General features: G+C 53.1%; 3 protein-coding genes across 13 annotated transcripts in view; 1 reads left to right on the forward strand and 2 right to left on the reverse strand.

The window, feature by feature from the left end:
• The window catches only part of ESCO2 (establishment of sister chromatid cohesion N-acetyltransferase 2), a 255,473-nt gene extending 250,301 nt beyond the window's left edge, over positions 1-5,172 (reverse strand). The window contains exon 1 of the mRNA XM_061461219.1: positions 5,168-5,172. The gene's annotated coding sequence lies outside the window, so the exon portion shown is untranslated. The remainder of the gene's footprint in view (positions 1-5,167) is intronic.
• Positions 1-9,533, forward strand: part of OTOF (otoferlin) — a 97,940-nt gene extending 88,407 nt beyond the window's left edge. For all 10 annotated transcript variants that reach the window (XM_061461184.1, XM_061461186.1, XM_061461187.1 and 7 more), the window contains 12 exons: positions 454-588; positions 865-1,002; positions 2,260-2,387; positions 3,231-3,401; positions 3,946-4,106; positions 4,768-4,910; positions 5,374-5,462; positions 6,216-6,314; positions 7,156-7,397; positions 7,876-8,054; positions 8,174-8,274; positions 8,757-9,533. In XM_061461184.1, the coding sequence (XP_061317168.1) occupies positions 454-588; positions 865-1,002; positions 2,260-2,387; positions 3,231-3,401; positions 3,946-4,106; positions 4,768-4,910; positions 5,374-5,462; positions 6,216-6,314; positions 7,156-7,397; positions 7,876-8,054; positions 8,174-8,274; positions 8,757-8,937 (1,767 nt within the window). In that variant the 3' untranslated portion in view covers positions 8,938-9,533. The remainder of the gene's footprint in view (positions 1-453; positions 589-864; positions 1,003-2,259; positions 2,388-3,230; positions 3,402-3,945; positions 4,107-4,767; positions 4,911-5,373; positions 5,463-6,215; positions 6,315-7,155; positions 7,398-7,875; positions 8,055-8,173; positions 8,275-8,756) is intronic.
• Positions 9,534-13,669: 4,136 nt separating this feature from the next.
• The window catches only part of SELENOI (selenoprotein I), a 31,947-nt gene continuing 26,936 nt past the window's right edge, over positions 13,670-18,680 (reverse strand). The window contains exon 10 of one of the 2 annotated variants that reach the window (XM_061461246.1): positions 13,670-18,128. In XM_061461246.1, the coding sequence (XP_061317230.1) occupies positions 18,012-18,128 (117 nt within the window). In that variant the 3' untranslated portion in view covers positions 13,670-18,011. The remainder of the gene's footprint in view (positions 18,129-18,680) is intronic. The other variant, XM_061461247.1, reaches the window with a different exon arrangement.

Here is an 18,680-nt window from a genome sequence, read left to right on the forward strand (position 1 = left end):
CAGCTTCTCTCCACAGTTTGAAGGAGTCAGAGATAACAAGCTTTACAGAAAAGGGGTTGCCCTGGGACAGGATCATCCTTGGAGCAGCTTGGATGTGCCCTGGCTAGAGAGGAGAGTTTTCCAGCCTGGCTATGGCAGGCCCAGCCAGGACAAAGGGCAAGGATGGGCTCTGGTACAGTCTGGTTCATCTGGCCTATGGTGTTTATTAGGATTAACGCAGTCTGTGATTCTGGTGTTCAGAAGAATGTTAAGCCTGGGTCTTGCACAGAGGAGGGGACCACTCAGCTTCCCTCTTGTATGTTATTTTGATGCTTCTGGCATCAAGATCCAGCCCAATGACCCTGGAGATCCTTTCACCTCCTAGAGAATTGGACACTGGGAGCAGAAGCTCCCTCTGCTTTGATGTGGGCAGATACCATATCTTTCCCCTCCTTTAACCTTCTGTCATCACAGGTCTTCAACAAAGAGCTGGAAACAGAGTTTGATAACTTTGAGGACTGGCTGCATACCTTCAACCTGCTCCGTGGGAAGATCGGGGACAACGATGACAATGCAACAGAAGAGGAGCGGATCGTGGGGAGGTTCAAAGTGAGTTTGGTTGCTGGGTTCCCACAAGCACCTTGCTAGCCTGATTCCTCTGCGGGCCTCCTTTCCTCTGTCCAATTTCCCTTCTCATGGTTGCAACCCCTGAAGAGGTGCTTGTGAGGTGGAGGAATTTTCCAGGTCTGGTCTGTCTGCTCCAACATGTGGCTAGAAACAAGGATATTGTCTGGGTCCTCAGGAAGAGTGGGTGGGGATGGGTCTGCTTACCCTGAGCCCCTAGGCAACAGGACTCTCATCGGGCTGTGTGTTGCCTCGCACCAGGGCTCCATATGTGTCTACAAAATGCCTCTCCCAGATGATATCACCAAGGAGGCAGGATATGACCCCAACTTCGGCATGTTCCAGGGGATCCCCAGCAACGACCCTATCAATGTGCTGGTCCGAGTCTATGTTGTGCGGGTGAGTATAACAGTGTGGTGTGGCAAGGCGTAACCCTGCACTCAGTTCCAGGAGATGGTCCCAAAGCTGTAGGGATGTTGGTTTTAGCTCTCAGTGCATCAGGGCCCAGGATGCAGCATGAGGCCTGAAGCAGCTCATTGACAGGGACTTGTGTGGTGTCTCAATAGCTGTGTGCTCCAAGCACTGGGAGTAAGACGCATTCAAGTTCATGCAGGATCCAGAGACCTCTCTTCTGGTGTGTAGGATGGACCAGAATGTCTGTCCTAGTGCTTAACTCAAGTGAATAATTTGGATCAGCTCAGACTGTGAGATGCTGGTTCCTTCCATAGCCACAACACCTGTGATGCTTTGCTGCAGAGCAATGGGAGCAGGGTCTAGTACATCTGGTGGAAGAGCATAGCACCTCCTTGAACACATGCTGTGTGGCTATTGATCTGACCCAGCTAACGCACATCTCTTTATATATGGAGCGTGCTCTGGGAAAAGTCTTTTCCTGACCCCTATATTAGTCATCCTTGTCACCTGAAGCATGTGTGTGAGGTACTGTAGCCAGGCACATGAAAGGGATCTCAGTCCTGCTGGAAGCTCTTAGGCTGCACCTTGTTCCGGTGTTTTACAAATGGAACCTACTTTTGGCTACATTTCCCACCAGCCTGATTCTCCATCTAATGCAGCATCCCATGTCCACTGGGGCAATGATTCTCTTGTAGATCACCACCAGACTGACGCTGCAACAGTAGACACCAATCTGGTCACCAAAAATTACCAGGATGGGCTGAATGTGTCCTAGCACAGGCATCTGCTGTTGTGTGCCATAATGGAGGTCAGGACTGGAGAGTTTGAGGATACTTATCTCCTTTATGGAGAGAAGCCAGAAGCCCTTGGCCCTAGTATGGAGAAAACAAGACGGGAAGGGAACAACCTTCTTGATATTTTGATCAGGTTGTTGCTCTGGGTATTTGTTTAGAGGAGCCTGTTTCTTTCTGCTGATGAAAGAGATGCTAGTGAAGATGGGGTTATGTCTCTCTGAGGAGACACAGCCAGCCCCAAACCACTGCCCAAACTGGGACAGGTATTAACACAAGGCAGGATTTATCCCCAGTTTAAACCAAGACACTCTAGTTAGGGGGCCCAAAGTGCATAGCTGAATGCCTATGTCCAGGCAAGGCCAGATGATCTCAAGGATGGAGAATGAAGCCATCCCTGAACTCCTCACTATAGCAGGTGGCACTGATATATCTCATCTGTTCTCTACAGGCCACAGACCTCCATCCGGCTGACATCAATGGGAAAGCTGACCCCTACATTGCCATCAAGCTGGGGAAGACGGACATCAAAGACAAGGAGAACTACATCTCCAAGCAGTTGAACCCTGTCTTTGGAAAGTGAGTTGCCCAAGCCTTGTTACCTGTCTGCACCTGGAAGTGGTGGGCCAAGCCTGAGCCAACCTTGCTAGTCCTTGGACCTGCACCCTAGCTGTCATACACACAGCTGCTTGAGCTCAATAGATGGGACTCACCACACAGAACTTCCCTTGCAAGCAGCATAGGCATCCTCATTTCAGCCAGCTGTGTATAGTAAAGGGTTTTTAAGAGATGTACGTATCTGATAAACATGCAAGAAATATGGAGAGGGACTTTGTGCAAGAGCCTGTAGGGACAGGACAAGGGGGAATGGCTTTAACCTGACAGAGGGGAGACTGAGATGAGATCTTAGGCAGAAGTTCTTCCCTGTGAGGTTGCTGAGGCCCTGGCACAGGTTGCTCAGAGAAGCTGCAGCTGCCCCATCCCTGGCAGTGTTCAAGGCCAGGCTGGAAGGGGCTTGGAGCAACCTGGTCTAGTGGAAGGCGTCCCTGCCTGTGGGAGGTGGTTGGAACCGGATGAGCTCTAAGACTCCTTCTCACCCAAACCCTTCTATGATTCTATGATTAAGGTTAAGTGTGCTTTAGGAATCATGACAGTATGGCCTGGCTCTCCAGGGATGCATAAACTCAGTTTCAGGGCTATCAAGACATTCAGGTCAAGCAACCAACCTGTGCTACCTTCTGTCTAGAGCTGCTGGATGTGAAACAAACCATACAGAGATTTAAAGCCCCTATCTTGAATGTCCTGCAGCAGTAGATGAAAATTAAACACTGTCCATAGACTGGAGCAGACCCCCCTCACCCATATGTCTGTCTTGAGTAGCAGCCAAACCCTTCAAGAGCTTTTCTCTTTCCCCTGGCCTAGATCCTTTGACATTGAGGCCACCTTCCCCATGGAGTCCATGCTAACAGTGGCTGTGTATGACTGGGACCTGGTGGGGACTGACGACCTCATTGGAGAGACCAAGATCGACCTGGAGAACCGCTACTACAGCAAGCACCGAGCTACTTGTGGAGTCTCACACACTTACTCCATGTACGAGCAACGCTTTCTCTGCCCAACCTGCTGCCTGCACCCATGCCTGCCTCATCTTCCATGCCAAGCCTAGACCTCCTGCAGGAATCTCCCTCCTTTACTGCCTGCTAATAGAGGAGTCTGTGCTGTATCCTCACCCTTAAGACAGGATCTGTGACCAGCACAGCAGGGTAGCAGTGGAGTGGGTTGTAAGGAGCGCAGGACAGGGAGAAAGGAACTGAGGAGCACTGGTAGGAATGGGCAGAGGGGTGAGGACAGAGCTGAAATAGCAGCAGGGACAAAGGAGCAGTGCTGAGCACCAGGAGTCAAGTGGGGTGCTCAGAGTAAAGGGGCTGGGGTGGAAGGGTGTTAGCAAAGCATAGAGTGGTGGCATAGAGGTACTTAGTCTGCTCTGAAGTTTCACATTTGCTGCCTCTGATCCTTTCCCTGTGAATCCTGGGTCCTCCATGGCAGCAGCATTTGTTTTGCTGACAGAGGGGAAGAAAATGGCTTTTTTCCTCCAAATTTCACTGCTGCTTCACTGACCTTGCCCTCCTATTCGCAGACATGGTTACAACACCTGGCGTGACCCCATGAAGCCCTCCCAGATCCTGTCCAAGCTATGCAAAGATGGCAAAGTGGATGGGCCGCACTATGGGCCAGGAGGAAGAGTGAAAGTTGCCAACAGGGTCTTTACTGGCCCCACGGAGATTGAGGATGAAAATGGTATCTGCCACATGGGATGAAGGTTGTGGAGGGAAGCAGGAGTTTGGGTTGTCCCCTCATCATCCAGGGTTGGAGACAGAAATAGTGGTCCCACCCCCCAAAGCAGCACTGTGGTCACTTTCCATCCACCACCTTAAATGGACCTTTCAGTATGAGACCAGTTACACAGAGTCTTATAGACCACCCAGACCAGTGGGTTGCTCTTAGAATCATAAGTGTCCATGGCACTGACTTTGAAAACATCCTCCTGGCAGCGTATGCCCCAAGAGCAATGACAAGAGCCCGCTCTGTCCTTTCCAGGGTTTAGGAATCTGTTCTCCATGTAACTACATCCCCAAACAGTGGTTGTGTCCCAACACACTCAGATGTGCCCAAGAAAGATGAAAGCAGGCCAGGAGGGGTGCAGAAGGGAGGAGACGGATGTGGAGCTTGTTAAGCCTGGGAAAAGGTAGACTATCAGGGGATCTGGACCTTCTGTAAATTAAGAGAGAAGAGAAGGAGAGGACTTAAGAGGTGTCAGCTGTAGGACAAACTGTATGGAAGGAAATGAAGAGTAGCTGATAGGCAGTGCTGCATCTGTGGAGTAGGTAGGGGTGGAGGAACAGGGTCCTCTCTGTCCCTGGTGTCTCTGCCCATCTCATCCTTCCCTTTGCCCACATAGGTCAGAAGAAGCAGACGGATGAGCACCTGGCCCTGGCTGTGCTGCGCCACTGGGAGGACATCCCATGGGCAGGCTGCAAGCTGGTCCCCGAGCACGTGGAGACACGTCCGCTGCTGAACCCTGACAAGCCAGGCATCGAGCAGGTCCTCAAAGATCCAGAGCAGAGGTGGAGGCACCCCATGCTGCAGAGCCCCTCTGAGCAGGGAGCAGAGATGCTCAGCTCAGTAGACCAGCCATAACCCACCTTGTTGTGGGCAGCAGAGGCAGGGGAGGCATCCTGCAAAGACTGGCACTTGGGCATCAACAGCCCTTACTTGTTGACTATAGCAGACTAAATCAGTGCCTCCCCTGCTCCAGCCTGCATCCTTTTCATGCCCCCAAGTCCCTTCATCCTATGCACCTCAGCACCACACCATGCCATGAGACACTTCTGCAGGCAGGGGGAAAGGACTCATGGCATGGGGGAATGCTGCCCTGCTCAACATCTGGCGGGGTTCAGTGCTGCAGCACATCTGGCATGGCGAGACTGATGTTGAAGGGCAAGGGAGGGAGGGACTGCACATTGTGGGGGACAAGGGAGCTGACTGCACCTCTCCAACCTTGCAGGGCCGCCTGGAGATGTGGGTGGACATGTTCCCCATGGACATGCCAGCACCCGGCCCTGCCATTGATATTTCTCCCAGGAAACCAAAGAAGTAAGGAACCTCCCAGGCAACCAACCCCACGGAAAGCTGGAGGCTGGGGATGGAGCCCTGTTTCTCCCCCTCTCCTCTGCTGCTCCATGGCTCAGCCCAGCCCTCTGCCTGCATCCCTTGACCACGCTGGGATTTCCAGAGATCCCAAGTCATAGAGAGATGACTTCCCCATGAGCTGCAGCTGAGATGTTCCTAGAATGAGAGTTGGGGTTGTTCAGCCTGGAGAAGAGAAGGCTCTAGGAAGACCTCAGAGCAGCTTTTCAGTTCTTAAAAGGGGCATATAAGAAAGATGGGGGAGACTTTTTGGCAGGGCCTGTTCCGACAGGATGAGGGGTGGTGGTTTTAAATTAAGAGGGGAGATTCAGGCTTGGTGAGAGGAAACACTTTTTTTACAATGAGGCTGGTAAGATACTGGCACAGGTTGCCCAGAGTGGTGGTGGATGCACCATCCCTGGTGACACTCAAGGCCAGGCTTGTGTGGTTCTGGGCAACCTGATCTAATTGAGGATGTCCCTGCTCATTGCAGGGGGGTTGGACCAGATGACCTTTGAAGGTCCCTTCCAACCCAAACTATTCTACAGTTTTATGAGCTGATGAGAGGGTTGCAAGTGGACAGCCTGTTTCAAGCAGGGTTATGCCTGGTTATTATCCTAGGAGTTTAATCCATCTCCTCTATCACACTGGCAGTGTTTCCCCATTCCCTCCTGCCCCTTCCCCTGTGCCTCACCTCCTTGTCTCCCTTCCTCCTGCCAGATACGAGCTCAGAGTGATAGTGTGGAACACAGATGAGGTCATCCTGGAGGACGATGACTACTTCACTGGCGAGAAATCCAGTGACATTTTTGTCCGGGGGTAGGTACAGCATTGATATGCCAGTGTCACCTCCTCTGCTTTTCCCTGGCATGGGTGCTGCTGCTCACTGGGGTCCCCAGGGGGGTTTTGGGGCAGGAAGGAAGGTACAACATGGACTACGGTGCAAGGTCAGATAGTGCCAATGCTGCTGTTGTCCTCTTTGTTGGGCTCTTGCCTCTCCACCTCTTGGCTGCACGACCCCCTGTGTGTGTCTGGCCTCGCTGCCCAGCTCTCAGCTGCAGGTTATTGTCTGGAACACCAACAAGGTGGTTTTGGATGATGCTTTCCTGGTAGGAAAGAAGATGTCTGACATCTATGTCAGGGGTTAATGGCCAAGGCCTCGCTGCTTGTTCATGCCTGCCTGTCTTCCACTTTTTGACCTTGCCTTGATGCTCTTACTTGGCATTTCAGCCCTACAACCTTCAATTCCAGCATGTGGAGCCAGACAGTGGTTAGTTCTCATCTCCGCTTCATTCTCACCCAGCAGCTGGGGAAAGCCACTTCAAAAACTTACCTGTACACAGATGAGGGGACCCACACCTCCATAGCCAAATTCTTTGCAGGACCTCATATCAATGGATCAGCATTTCAGGCTGGTGGGTGACTATAGCGTGATTTTTCACCAGTCTGTTAAACACCCCATAAGTCACCCACCAGCCTGAAACGAAACTCCTGCCCCTATGCTCATCCTGCCCTTTGGAGATGCTGGAGCAGCACCAGCCCATTGCTCACACTTTTAGGTCCTTCCAGTCTGTCCTGGAGGCATCCTGGTTGCACAGACAGGACGGTCCTGTGCCCACTCCTCCCTCCTATAATGTCTGCTATCCCTCTGGCCCCACAGGTGGCTGAAGGGTCAACAGGAGGACAAGCAAGACACAGATGTCCATTACCACTCACTCACTGGTGAAGGCAACTTCAACTGGCGCTATATCTTCCCTTTTGACTATCTGATGGCAGAGGAGAAGATTGTCATCTCCAAGAAGGAGTCCATGTTCTCCTGGGATGAGACCGAGTACAAGATCCCAGCTCGCCTCACTCTGCAGGTCTGGGACGCTGATCACTTCTCAGCCGATGATTTCCTTGGTAAGTGAGGGTCCACTGAGCTGGGGCAATGGGGCAGCCAGCAAGGAGCCCATGGCTGGACAAGTAAAGAGCAGTGTGGGATGGGACACAGCCTATGCAGGAACAGAACCTGGAAGGACATCTCTGTTCCTCAAGTCCACAACATCCTCAACTTCCTACAAAGCCCTTAAGATTACGCTGGTAAGAGCATGCAGGATGAGAGCCCTGGTCTCTGCTGCCATGGGCAGAGACACCTTCCTCAGATCTCATCTCAATCTTCCCTCTGTCAGGTTAAAGCCATTCCCCCTTGTCCTGTCCCTACAGGCCCTTGTCAAAAGCCCCCTTTCAGCTTTCTTGTCAGCCCGGTTAGGCACTGGAAGCTGCTCTAAGGTCTCTGCGGAGCCTTCTCTTCTCCAGAGAAGATGCTGTCCAGCCCACCTCCAGCCAAGACTCCACATTTTGTGGGTACCAACATCTGTGCTCCCCTTTCTCCTGCCAGGGGCCATCGAGCTGGACCTGAACCGCTTCCCCCGGGGAGCCAAGACATCGAAACAGTGCAGCCTGGAGATGGTGACCAACGAGGCGGAGCTGCCCATGATCTCCATCTTCAAGCAGAAGCGGGTAAAGGGCTGGTGGCCATTTGTGGCCAGAGATGAGAATGATGAGCTGGAGGTCACTGTAAGTATGGGGGAAACGGAGGCATTTTGCATCCCTCAGGTCCCCTCTGTCACTGTGTCCCTGGGGACTGAGGTGGGGTGCATTTCCTAGGTCTCAGCACAACTTTCTGCTCCCTGCAGGGGAAAGTCGAGGCTGAGCTGCACCTTCTGACAGCAGAGGAGGCAGAGAAATCCCCCGCTGGGCTGGCCCGAAATGAGCCTGATCCACTGGAGAAACCCAAGTAAGAGGAAAACCCCACTCCCCAGGAGACGTGGGGTGCTGTGGGGTGGGAGCCAGCCCTGGGGAGGTGAGGGAGGTTTGCACTGGAGGATGTAGGAATGAGGGTCATGGGCAGAGCCATCTCTGCTGGTGCCTACCATTCACTGACTTGCTGCTTTTCCTTACTCTGTTCCTGCTCTGCCTCTCTTGTTGGCTCCATCCCCTTTCTGTGATCTCCCACCACTTCTTCCTCCCATCCAGTCCTCACCACCAGATCGCAGCTTCAACTGGAATCCTCATGCTCCCTCACAAACCTGTATTACTCCACCTGGCACGTCTTGTACTGATTCCCCTTGTCCATCCTCCTCATCCTCCTGTCTGGGCTCTTTTACTCTCTGCAGGCATGCCCAAGGCTTGCCTACTATGTCCACTGTTGCACTGCTGGCCATGCATTCCTTCTCCATGGCAATGGCATTAATGATGAGTTGTTTGTTTCCCCTGCAGCCGCCCAGACACATCCTTCATCTGGTTCCTGAACCCACTCAAGTCCATCAAATACCTCATCTGCACACGCTACAAGTGGCTCATCATCAAAATCGTGCTGGCCCTGTTGCTCCTTGTCATGGTCGCCCTCTTCCTCTACAGCATGCCAGGCTACATGGTCAAGAAGCTGCTGGGAGCATGAAGCATGGGAGCCTCCTCCATGTTCCCAGCCCTGTGGCACAACCGTCCCCAACTGCATGTCCTCCTCCACCCTGCGGCCTCTCAACAGCTTCGGGGGACATCTCCTCCCTGCTGCTGCTGGGCCTCCTCCTTTGCATTCCTCCTCTGTGGGTCCCATTCACAGCTTTAGTCCCAGAGGAATGGGGCTGGAGGATGGCATCAATCCCAAGGCCACGCATCCCACACTGGGGCTGGCAGAGGTGCCCAGCTGTTCCTGCGAGGATCTGGGGCTGCAAGTCTTGGAGCCCTTTGCCCACTGGCACCATGGCTGGTGCCCCCCTGGGTAAAGGGGAGGGGAGAGCAAGCTGGAGCTGTGGGATTGCTCCCAGAAGGCCCACTGGAGGAGCATTCAGAGACAAGGATGAAGCAGGGATCTGGGACAGCATGGGGACAGCACACAGCATCCCCACTGCCTGTCCCCGCTGCCCCCACAGTCCCTGCTCCACTCATAGCTCTGCAATTCACTGCCCCAGGTGCAGGGCTCCATCCCACCATGGGCAACACCAGGCATTGTACCCCAGCAGCCACCAAGGCCCCGCAGAGAGTCCTGAGGCTGTGCAAGGGCAGGCACTGACCTTCCCTCTCTGAAGCATCCATCTCCCCAGGGTTACCACCCCAGAGGTGGTGGTGGCTGGAACATCCCTAGGGGCTCACAGGGAGCCAGGCTCCCTGGCACAGTGTGAGCTCCCTGTGGGCCTCTTGACGCTCAATTCATTCTGTTTGGATTGATATGTGTTGCGGCTGGAGCCTTTCTTGCCGTGCGTGTTAGGGAAGGGCTCCTTTCTCAGCTCACCTCAACATTCAGCTGCTGAAAAGCTGCCCTTCAGTGAGTAACTGAGGAGATCTTGGGAGTGTTTTTAGGGTACCACTGTTTTAATCAGTCAATAAAAACCAGCTTTCACTTCCACGTTCTCTGCCAGGGTCTCCTGCTAGCGGGGAAAGGGCTCATCGCTGGTTGCTTTTTCTCCCCCCCCCCACCTGCCCCACTGCTTCCCAGTCACAGCCTCTTTTCCTGCTGCCTTTCCCCAGGTCCCATTCCCTGGGCAGCAGCCTGGTCCTTCAGCTACATGGGGCAGACCAGGCACGGCCTTGCCTTCCCCCAGGGCAGGACAGCAGGAGGGAGGAAGCCACCTCCACCCCAGGACCCCAGAGGAAGGGTCCCTGTCACTGCTCTCCATCATCTGCTGGTTGCACCACGGGGAGCTGCCCAGAGAGTTTCCTCTTGCCCATCCTAGGGGAGAGAAAGGAGGCGAGGAGGGACACCAGGGCTCCGTTTGTCCCCCAGCAGGACCCCCGGGGTAGGGAGGCTCCTCAGAGCCCCAGGCTGGGGGCAGAGGGGGGCCCTGAGGTGCAAACAGGGGCCCTGAGCAAAGGGCTACCCTTGAGCTGTGGCATGGGCATCTCCCGGACTTCCCTGGCATTAACCCTCTTCCCCTGCAAGCCCTTCAGGATTCCACCTTCCTTGGCCCCTTCCACACATCGAGGCCCTGTGCTTTCCCTCCTAGAATTTCTCTCTGTGTCCAAACCAGAAGTCAGTGACCACATCCCTCACAGCCATTCCAGCACCCCCATCGCGCACACTGTATCATCCTGCGGAAACATGTCCTGAACACCACAGCTTTGATGACTGCACAAGTCAGCCCCATCCTGTCCACACCCCACCATGCTGTGCTCACCCTGCCCACGACAGTCCCACCTGCTCTGAGCTCCTCACACCTCCATCACCATAGCATTGAATCATAGAATCACAGAATGGTTTGGGTTGGAAGGGACCTTAAAGCTCATCCAGTCCCAAGCCCCTGTCACATGCAGGGACACCTTCCACTGGGCCAGGTTGCTCCAAGCCCCATCCAACCTGGCCTTGAACACTGCCAGGGATGGGGCAGCCACAGCTTCTCTGGGCAACCTGTGCCAGGGCCTCACCACCCTCACAGGGAAGAACTTCTGCCTCAGATCTCATCTCACTCTCCCCTCTGTCAGGTTAAAGCCATTCCCCCTTGTCCTGTCCCTACAGGCCCTTGTCAAAAGCCCCTCTCCAGCTTTCTTGTTGGCCCCTTTAGGCACTGGAAGCTGCTCTAAGGTCTCTGTGGCACCTTCTCTTCTCCAGGCTGAACAAGCACAGCTCTCTCAGCCTGTCTCCGTAGCAGAGGTGCTCCAGCCCTTGGAGTGTCTGCATGGCCTCCTCTGGACTTGCTCCAACAGCTCCATGTCCTTTTTGTGTTGGGGCCCCAGACACTATGGGTGCTCTGAGAGCGGTAGGGCCCTTGCCAGAAGACCCTGGGGAGCCTGCGAGGACAGCTCCCCCCCCTGCTTTGGAAGGGTCATGTGCATATGTGGGGGTGAGCAGAGGGGTGTGTGAGGAGACATCTCTGCAGTGTTGGGTGCTGGGCACTGGCAGGGAGGGCTCAAGGAGGCCATGGCTGGACAAACACAGGTGGGCAAGCAGCTCTGGTGCCAACAGCAGTACAGCTCTTCCCTCTCTTCCCCTAAGTGATGAATTAGTGACCTCTTCCATTTACCTAGGCTGTACAAGCGGGATTGAGTCCTTTGTTTTCCCTCCTAATAAGCTCATAAAATGAAGTTTGACAGAGTACATTGTCCTGTAAACCCCTAAGGTCCAAACGGACCATGACAGCAGCCAGTGCTCGCGGTATGCTGCCAAAACACCATTGTTACTAACAATCCCTTAAGTATATTACACCTACCACAGCAATCCTCTTAGAGGAAGCTGTGAGACAGTGATAAAGGATGAGGCATTGCTTAAACACACCTGGGCTTTAGCCCAGAGGGCACCAGAACAGGCGGCAGGGTTCTCGTGTTCTGCTCAAGGCTTTGCCACCAGCCTGTAGCCTCCTCCACTGCTCCCAGGGCAGCTTCAGCCCCGCATTCCCTTGTCTGTCACCCTATATCCTGGGGTAGGTCTGCAGTGGGACAGAGCCCATGCCTGCTGTGATGTCCCACCTCACCCCATGGAGCTGCAGGGTGCAGAGCAACCCCTTCACTTGGGGAGCAAAACAGCTCCTGGAGACGTTTCACGGCCACTTTCAGTTGGGAGAGCGTGGTTCCTGCCCCAGCAGCACCACCGTCACACACCTTCACATAGAGCAGTTCTTGCTGGGTTTGGTGGAAATGCCAGCGGGTGGACATTGCCATGCAGGGTGCAGAGCACCCAAGAACACCACCACAGCCCCTGTGCACTGGTGGAGGACGGCAGAGCTTTCCCAACCGCAAGCACATCCCAGGCAAGATGGCACCGTCCTGAAGGGCACCAGGCACACGGTGGGGACCACGGAGGGTGGCACTGGGGCTGGAAGCTCCCGTAGTAACCAATCGTGTTCTCCCCACCCAGCTCCAAGGTGTGTATTCAGAAGGGAGAAGGCAGCCCCCACCCCCTCCCATGCCATAGCAACCCATGTCACTTGGCCACCAGAGCAAGGACCAAGTCCCATCACAGTCCCGTCCTGAAGCCAGAGGAGCCAGGAGGAGCATGGCTCCACTCACCCCCCTGAAAAAGTCAGTGTGGGGCATGAGAGGACATTCTTAATTCCTGACCTCAGCCTCCCTGGCTAAATCAGTTGCCTGTGGTCTCCTGCCCAGGGCCAGCAGCCACCAAGAGCAGCTTATTCCCCTGTGTGCACCCCCAGCCATAGTGGAGCAGGGATAAGGCGGGATCACCCTGATTAGTCCCAAAGCCAATGATGCTAAGAGCCCGCTGTGACGATAGGAAGCTTTCTCAGGGCAGAGCTTGTCAGGGCAGTCACGCTGCTGATGGGAAAACACCCATTTCCAGGGACTCCCAGTCCCATGAAATGCAGCATTTCCACATTCCAAGCCCTGTGTTTCAGGCCATCCTCAAGAGCCACATCCCCACGCAGCCCCAAGTCTGCCAAGCACCTGTGGAAACGCAGCACCAACTCTAAGGGTGCTGTGGAGAGAGGGGGTGAAACTATGTGGGCTTTAGGGTCCCCTCCAACCCAGACCATCCTGTGATTCAATGATTCTACTTTGAGGAGCCCTAATACCTGCCCTGGAGAGGTCAGAGCTGCCATCTCTTTCCCCGGATCCCAAACTGGCACTCTGCAACCAGGAACAGGGCAGGAGGTACTGCTCCCTTGTCCCATCGCTGTCCATATCCATGGCCTGCTGCTTATCCCCCTGCAACAGCCATATGCATCACACCAACCGTAACCCACAGCCTGACACTGCCCACTGCTCGATCCACAACACAAGAAACCACCTCTGCACACACCCTGTATCCTGCTTCACCCTACCTTCTTCTTCCTCACCATGAGTGCCCCGGGCACGCTATGAGGGTACACAATGACTTACAGGGATGCAGGGATCAGCAACAGCAGCAGAATTGGCAAAACAAAGAGGAGAAGCCTGAAGGTGAAGGGAGAACCTTTGGGAAGGCAGTGCTTGAGATAAAAAGAGGATGCTGTACCCCCAAACATGGCACCCTCTCTGTGTCCCCTGCCCTATCCTCCAGTCAGCACCTCAATGAGCACTGTGACCACAGCCAAGCTCAGCACCAGAGTAAACCCCATCATTCCAGGGAGAGCCCACACAGGAGCTTTTCCACCTCTGCCATGGTAAAGTGGGGCTGCCGCTCCAGCCTTGGCACCACTGCCCAAACCTGCTCCTTGTACTGACGTGCCTGCTCATCAGAAAGGGGAAAAAAAAGACAAACTCCATTAAAAGGCTTTGGAAACTTTATTCTTTACAGAATTTGATAGTTTTGTTTAAACACAATAAATACTTCAGCAATAGCATTTAACAGACCAGAATTTAAACCCACTGCAGTACCTAAACTCCCAGAGACAGGGCTCCAGGACAGCTATCGGGGTCCCAAGGCCCACGGCAGCTTCATCTGATCCCTGTTTTGGGACATCCCCAGCCAGAGGGACCAAGTGCACTCGGCTCTGGTGGGGAACGCAGCAGAATATCCAGGCTCCTGCCAAAAGCAGCCCCTTGGGAAGGTTCAGCGGGGAAGGGGAAGAACCAAACCACCACAAGCCCCAAGGTGTCTTTCACTGACTCATTTCACAGTGCTGGGAACCTGAGAGCAGCCGCTGCATCAGCTCTCCAGCCCCACTGCACAGGGGGTTGGTGACAGAAGACCAAGTCCAGGTGCTGCCCCTGAACTTGCTCCTGGAAGGACGAGGCAGCATCACCAACTGCTTCCACACCCTGCCCAGGAAAACTGAGCAGCCACATGGACACGGGCCCTTGAAGATGCTCTGAAGGGCTCACAGAATCATCAAATCACAGGACAGTTTGGAGTGGACTCTCTCCAACAGCTCCACCTCCTTCTTATACTGGGGCCCACAGCTGAGTTGCAGACATGGTCCCTGTCCTGCATTTTAAAGGGCCTGGCTAGAACTGACCTGACTGAGATTAGAACAGCTCCCAAAGTTCAACCTACAGGTTTGAGTGCACCCGGGAGGTAACATTGGGCCAGCTCCATTTAAGGAGCTTAAATGAGTGTCTGCAGAGCCTGAGAAACTCATGCTTACAACATGGAGCTCCCCGAGCTCTGGGAAAGCCACCTCTAGCAGGTGGTTGATGTTTATGAAAGGAGAGGCTTCTGCCAAGCCCCCGCAGTGACCAACCACTGAAGAAAGGAGGTAACTGGAGCACAGACACAGTAGAGGAAGGACCGAGCTGAAACCATCAGCACACAGTGCGTGTTTGTAGGCCTGCAGGTCAACCACAGCATCTGTACTTGTAAAAATCACTTTTACATGGCCCAAACCCGAGGGGGTCCCAAAACCTGCACCTCACCCTCCACTCCAGTTCCACTTGTGAGTTCCTGCACTGGGTCCCTGGATTGGTGCAGAGGCAGGAGCTGTGATAGGAAACAAGATCAAGATGATAAAGGCTGCAAACAAGATTCCTGCTCTGCCTCAGCTACGCAAGTCCTGCACTGACACCTTGGAGCATCCCAGCTTCCCACAAAACTCTGCTTCAGCGCAAAGCATGGTGAGGATGAGGAGGAGCTGGTGGCACTGGCCACCTTTCTCCGCAGCACAAGGACCCGCCGGGAGACTGACATCTCCAATGACTTCACCCCTCCCTGGATAGGTTTGCTCCTGGTCAAACTCTGTACTGAGATAAAGTGTGCAGAATAGATTTAGGAAAGCATAAGACAGTCCTGTTACCAACCCAGGTGGTCCACGGTTATAAAGAAAACAGGACTCACTATCCTGGAAGCAGAGACAACACAGATCAGCTCTCAAATACTGAGCAGGAGCAGAGGAACAAGCACACAACCCTGTCCCATCCCCAGAAGCACAACCCACTGCAATGACAGAGTCTAGCCAGCACACTCCACTCTAGCACAATAACCACCAGATGCTCTCAGCAAGGAATACATTTATTCTTAAGACTTAAAACCATTCTGATTCATGAATAGTTTGTTTCTCAGCATGCCACAGGCAAGATGGTTTGGTCAATCTGTTTGCTTCCATTCCCCTACCAAAATCTGGGAGCAGAATCACTTCAATTCCAATAGCCCAAACGGAACCCCCCAGCTTCGCAGCGGCAGGAGCTGGGAAGAGTCATACGTGCACTGAGATCAGGTCTGAGCTCTCCTCACTCTGCCACAAGCCTGGTAGCACTAGAGGCGAGCCAGCCCACTTTCCAGCACTGACTGAAGCAGACAGTTTTTCTAGTTCCAAGGTGCAATAAATTAAGGCACCAATAATCCAGGACTCTCCAACGATAAAGCTGGTGCAGATAGGAAGCAGTTCCAGTTTCACTTACAGCACAAGTATTTGCAGGACTTTAAAGAGGAAGCCCTGTTTCCACGTTTGTATCTTCACAAAGGGGTTTTCTAGGGTATATTACATGCTGCAAAAGGGCAGCAGCTCACAGGTCAGTAGGACAGCAGACAGTGTGTTAGGGGGACAAAGTGACATCCTAAGATTTAAGATCATACAACCTCTCATAGCATCAGTCATGGCCCAGTCCTATGGGCCCAGCACTGCTGGTGGAAGGAGACAGGACAACATCAGCTCCAGGATGGGGACCCAGAGCTCACCTGAAAGCCTGAGGGAACGGCCCAATTACTCCCTGGTCCTGCAAACACATAACTAGGAAGCAAATCATCCAACCTCCACTTTTTTGTCAGTGCCGCCAGCACAGTTTTGCTACCTGAAGATGTCCCGTAGATCAACGCTGTGCCCCATTTTCAGATTCCCTGTAATTATTGTGCGAGCACGACTTAAATTTACCTCCCTTCATAACCACATTTCATTAAATAGGGTAAAAAATTCAAGCGCAGCCCAATTCATTTGTACACTTAAGATTCTTTTTTCCTGTACAACATCAGTAAAATATATAGGAGTAAGCTGCTTTATTAAATAAACTCTGAAAACCATTTGACCCCTCTCCCAGCACAGCCACCCTTTCCAGACACGCCGCAGCCAGACAGACACATGAGCACACAGACGTTCCCATGTCGCACCAGCTCGCTCCTCACAGGACAAATAGCAACCAAGCAGCCCGTATGCACATGGGGAACGTGTGAGCTCACCGCAGGATTTCAAGTCTCAGTCTGCACAATGATGACTCAAATTTACCAAAGAAAAAGCATTAAATAATAGTTACAGGTTTCCTAAAGTAGGAGGACTCATCACCTGCAGAAGGAAAATGCCGTGACCAAGCTGCTAGGAGCCACGCTGCACAATTTTCAGTGTATAAGCAACTTTGTTCCCATGGTAGATTACATATGCACAATCTGTTGTGCTTGTTCGCTTCCGGATGCAGCCTTTCCAGAGCCTGGGTTTAAGCTACACTCTTCATTCAAGCACAGGTCTTCATTAAATAAAGTGAACAGAAAAGAAAATCAGCATTCAATCTTCACCACCCCACTCTTAACTCAATCATGAAGAAAAAAAAACCAAATTTAAAAAAATAAATCAATGCAAACATGTCTTTTACAAATGGACAGTGAACAAATCATCCCTGGATGAGACATGCAGCCGCTGGGGACAACGGTTTGGAAAATAAAGCGGTATTTGGAAAGGATCCCACCACACACATGCACCTGTGAGCTCCCTGAAAGTGCACACATGACCAACACGACGCTGCAGTTAAGGTGCTTCTTTAAGCGGTGGATTTGCGGCCACTGGAGGGCTGGCGGGAAGGGTGATGTGCTGCGAGAGGTGCAGGCCTGGCAGCATGCAGCCACCCTGCAGAGCTGGCCCGAAACACCAAGTTCTTACTGGGAGGCAGAAGGGGGAGATGAGCTCTGTGTTAGGCTGGTGCAAAGCCACTTGCAGCTGCCAGTTGGAGCCCAGACTCCGTTTCCAGGTGGGGAACACACATGGACAGACAGAAACACGGACAAGATGCAGTCCCAGGCTAGCCGCAACTCAAGCGGGGGAGGCAGGAGCCACCTTCCCACCTTTGCAGGAAATCAAGCCCTGACTTTCTAAGCCCTCCAAGCAGAATGTTACTGAAAGTTTTGTGTGTAGTTCTTTTTTTCCCCCTCTTAAAACAAAAACCAAACAGGTGTAAGTATCTGCCCAAACAAGTGAGTGCAGGAAGGCAGGAGACTGGGCAGGCTGACTGGGAGAGCAGTCAACATCTGCTCCATAAGTACCAGTGCAGGACAACGCTGCCAGGCAGGATTAGGGACAGACAGGAATGCCCCTGACCTCCAGGATGTTCCCTGACCTTGTAGAAATCAACTGTTATGTTGGTTACGGTGACAGGTCAAGACTCCTTGCTCAGGTAAAGCCATTTGCACCGCCAACTGGCTTTACTTGAGCAAGAGCTGGAGTTTGAGGTTTCACTGGGAACATTCAGCTGGTCTAATATACAGTAACAGTGACCTGAAATAAATGCCCTCCTCATCCAGTTTCACCCAAAACCAAAAGCTCACATTCAAACAGCAGCAGGGGCTGCCCCGTACCAGTTCTGCCCTGGCTGCACCGGATACCGTGCGTACTTTGCCCTGATATCTGTCCAGAAGATAGGTTTAGATCTGTGGTGATGGTTGAAGTATTTACAGGTATTTGCAGCAGTTATTTACAGTACTTCTGCAGACCGCAAGCCAATTTTCTCTTCCTCCACTCCTAGTCAATCTGGCGTGGGCTTCTTTAGCGAGAAGGGCCGTATATTGAAGTGCCTGCTCAGCTGGCTCACCTGGGGACAAGGCAGACAACAGGACAGGATTAGCAAGGCTTGGATGGATGAGGGGGAAAGCAGCCAGAATACCAGACAGGTTCCCTATACGGCTACAAAGCCCCTGCCACCTTCCTATGAGCACTTCCCCAACCACTGCCCACACTACACACTCCCATGGGTGCAGCAGATTGGGACCGCAGCCTCTCTCTTCAGCTATGGGGCCAGCCAGGCTGCCGTGCCCAGGAGCTGAGCCAGCCCCTGCCAGCTCAATGCTGGGGCCAGCCATGGCTCTGTGAGGTAGATTTAGACTAGTAATTAAGAAGTTCTTCCCTGTGAGTGAGGCCTGGCACAGGTTGCCCAGAGAAGCTCTGGCTGCCTCATCCCTGGCAGTGTTCAAGGCCAGGTTGTGCAAAGTTTGCAGCAACCTGCTCTAGTGGAAGGTGTCCTTGCCCACGGCACAGTGGTTGGAACTGTATGATCTTTAAGGTCCCTTTCAACTGAAAACCATTCTATATTCTATGACTAAGTGCTGCACCAGGAAATGAGCTTTCAGGAATGATTCAGAGAAAT

The sequence above is a fragment of the Pezoporus flaviventris genome, unplaced genomic scaffold, assembly GCF_033815535.1.
Source record: "Pezoporus flaviventris isolate CSIRO_AGI_PZ_B2104156 unplaced genomic scaffold, CSIRO_AGI_Pfla_v1 ptg000031l, whole genome shotgun sequence".
NCBI classification, from domain to species: domain Eukaryota; kingdom Metazoa; phylum Chordata; class Aves; order Psittaciformes; family Psittacidae; genus Pezoporus; species Pezoporus flaviventris.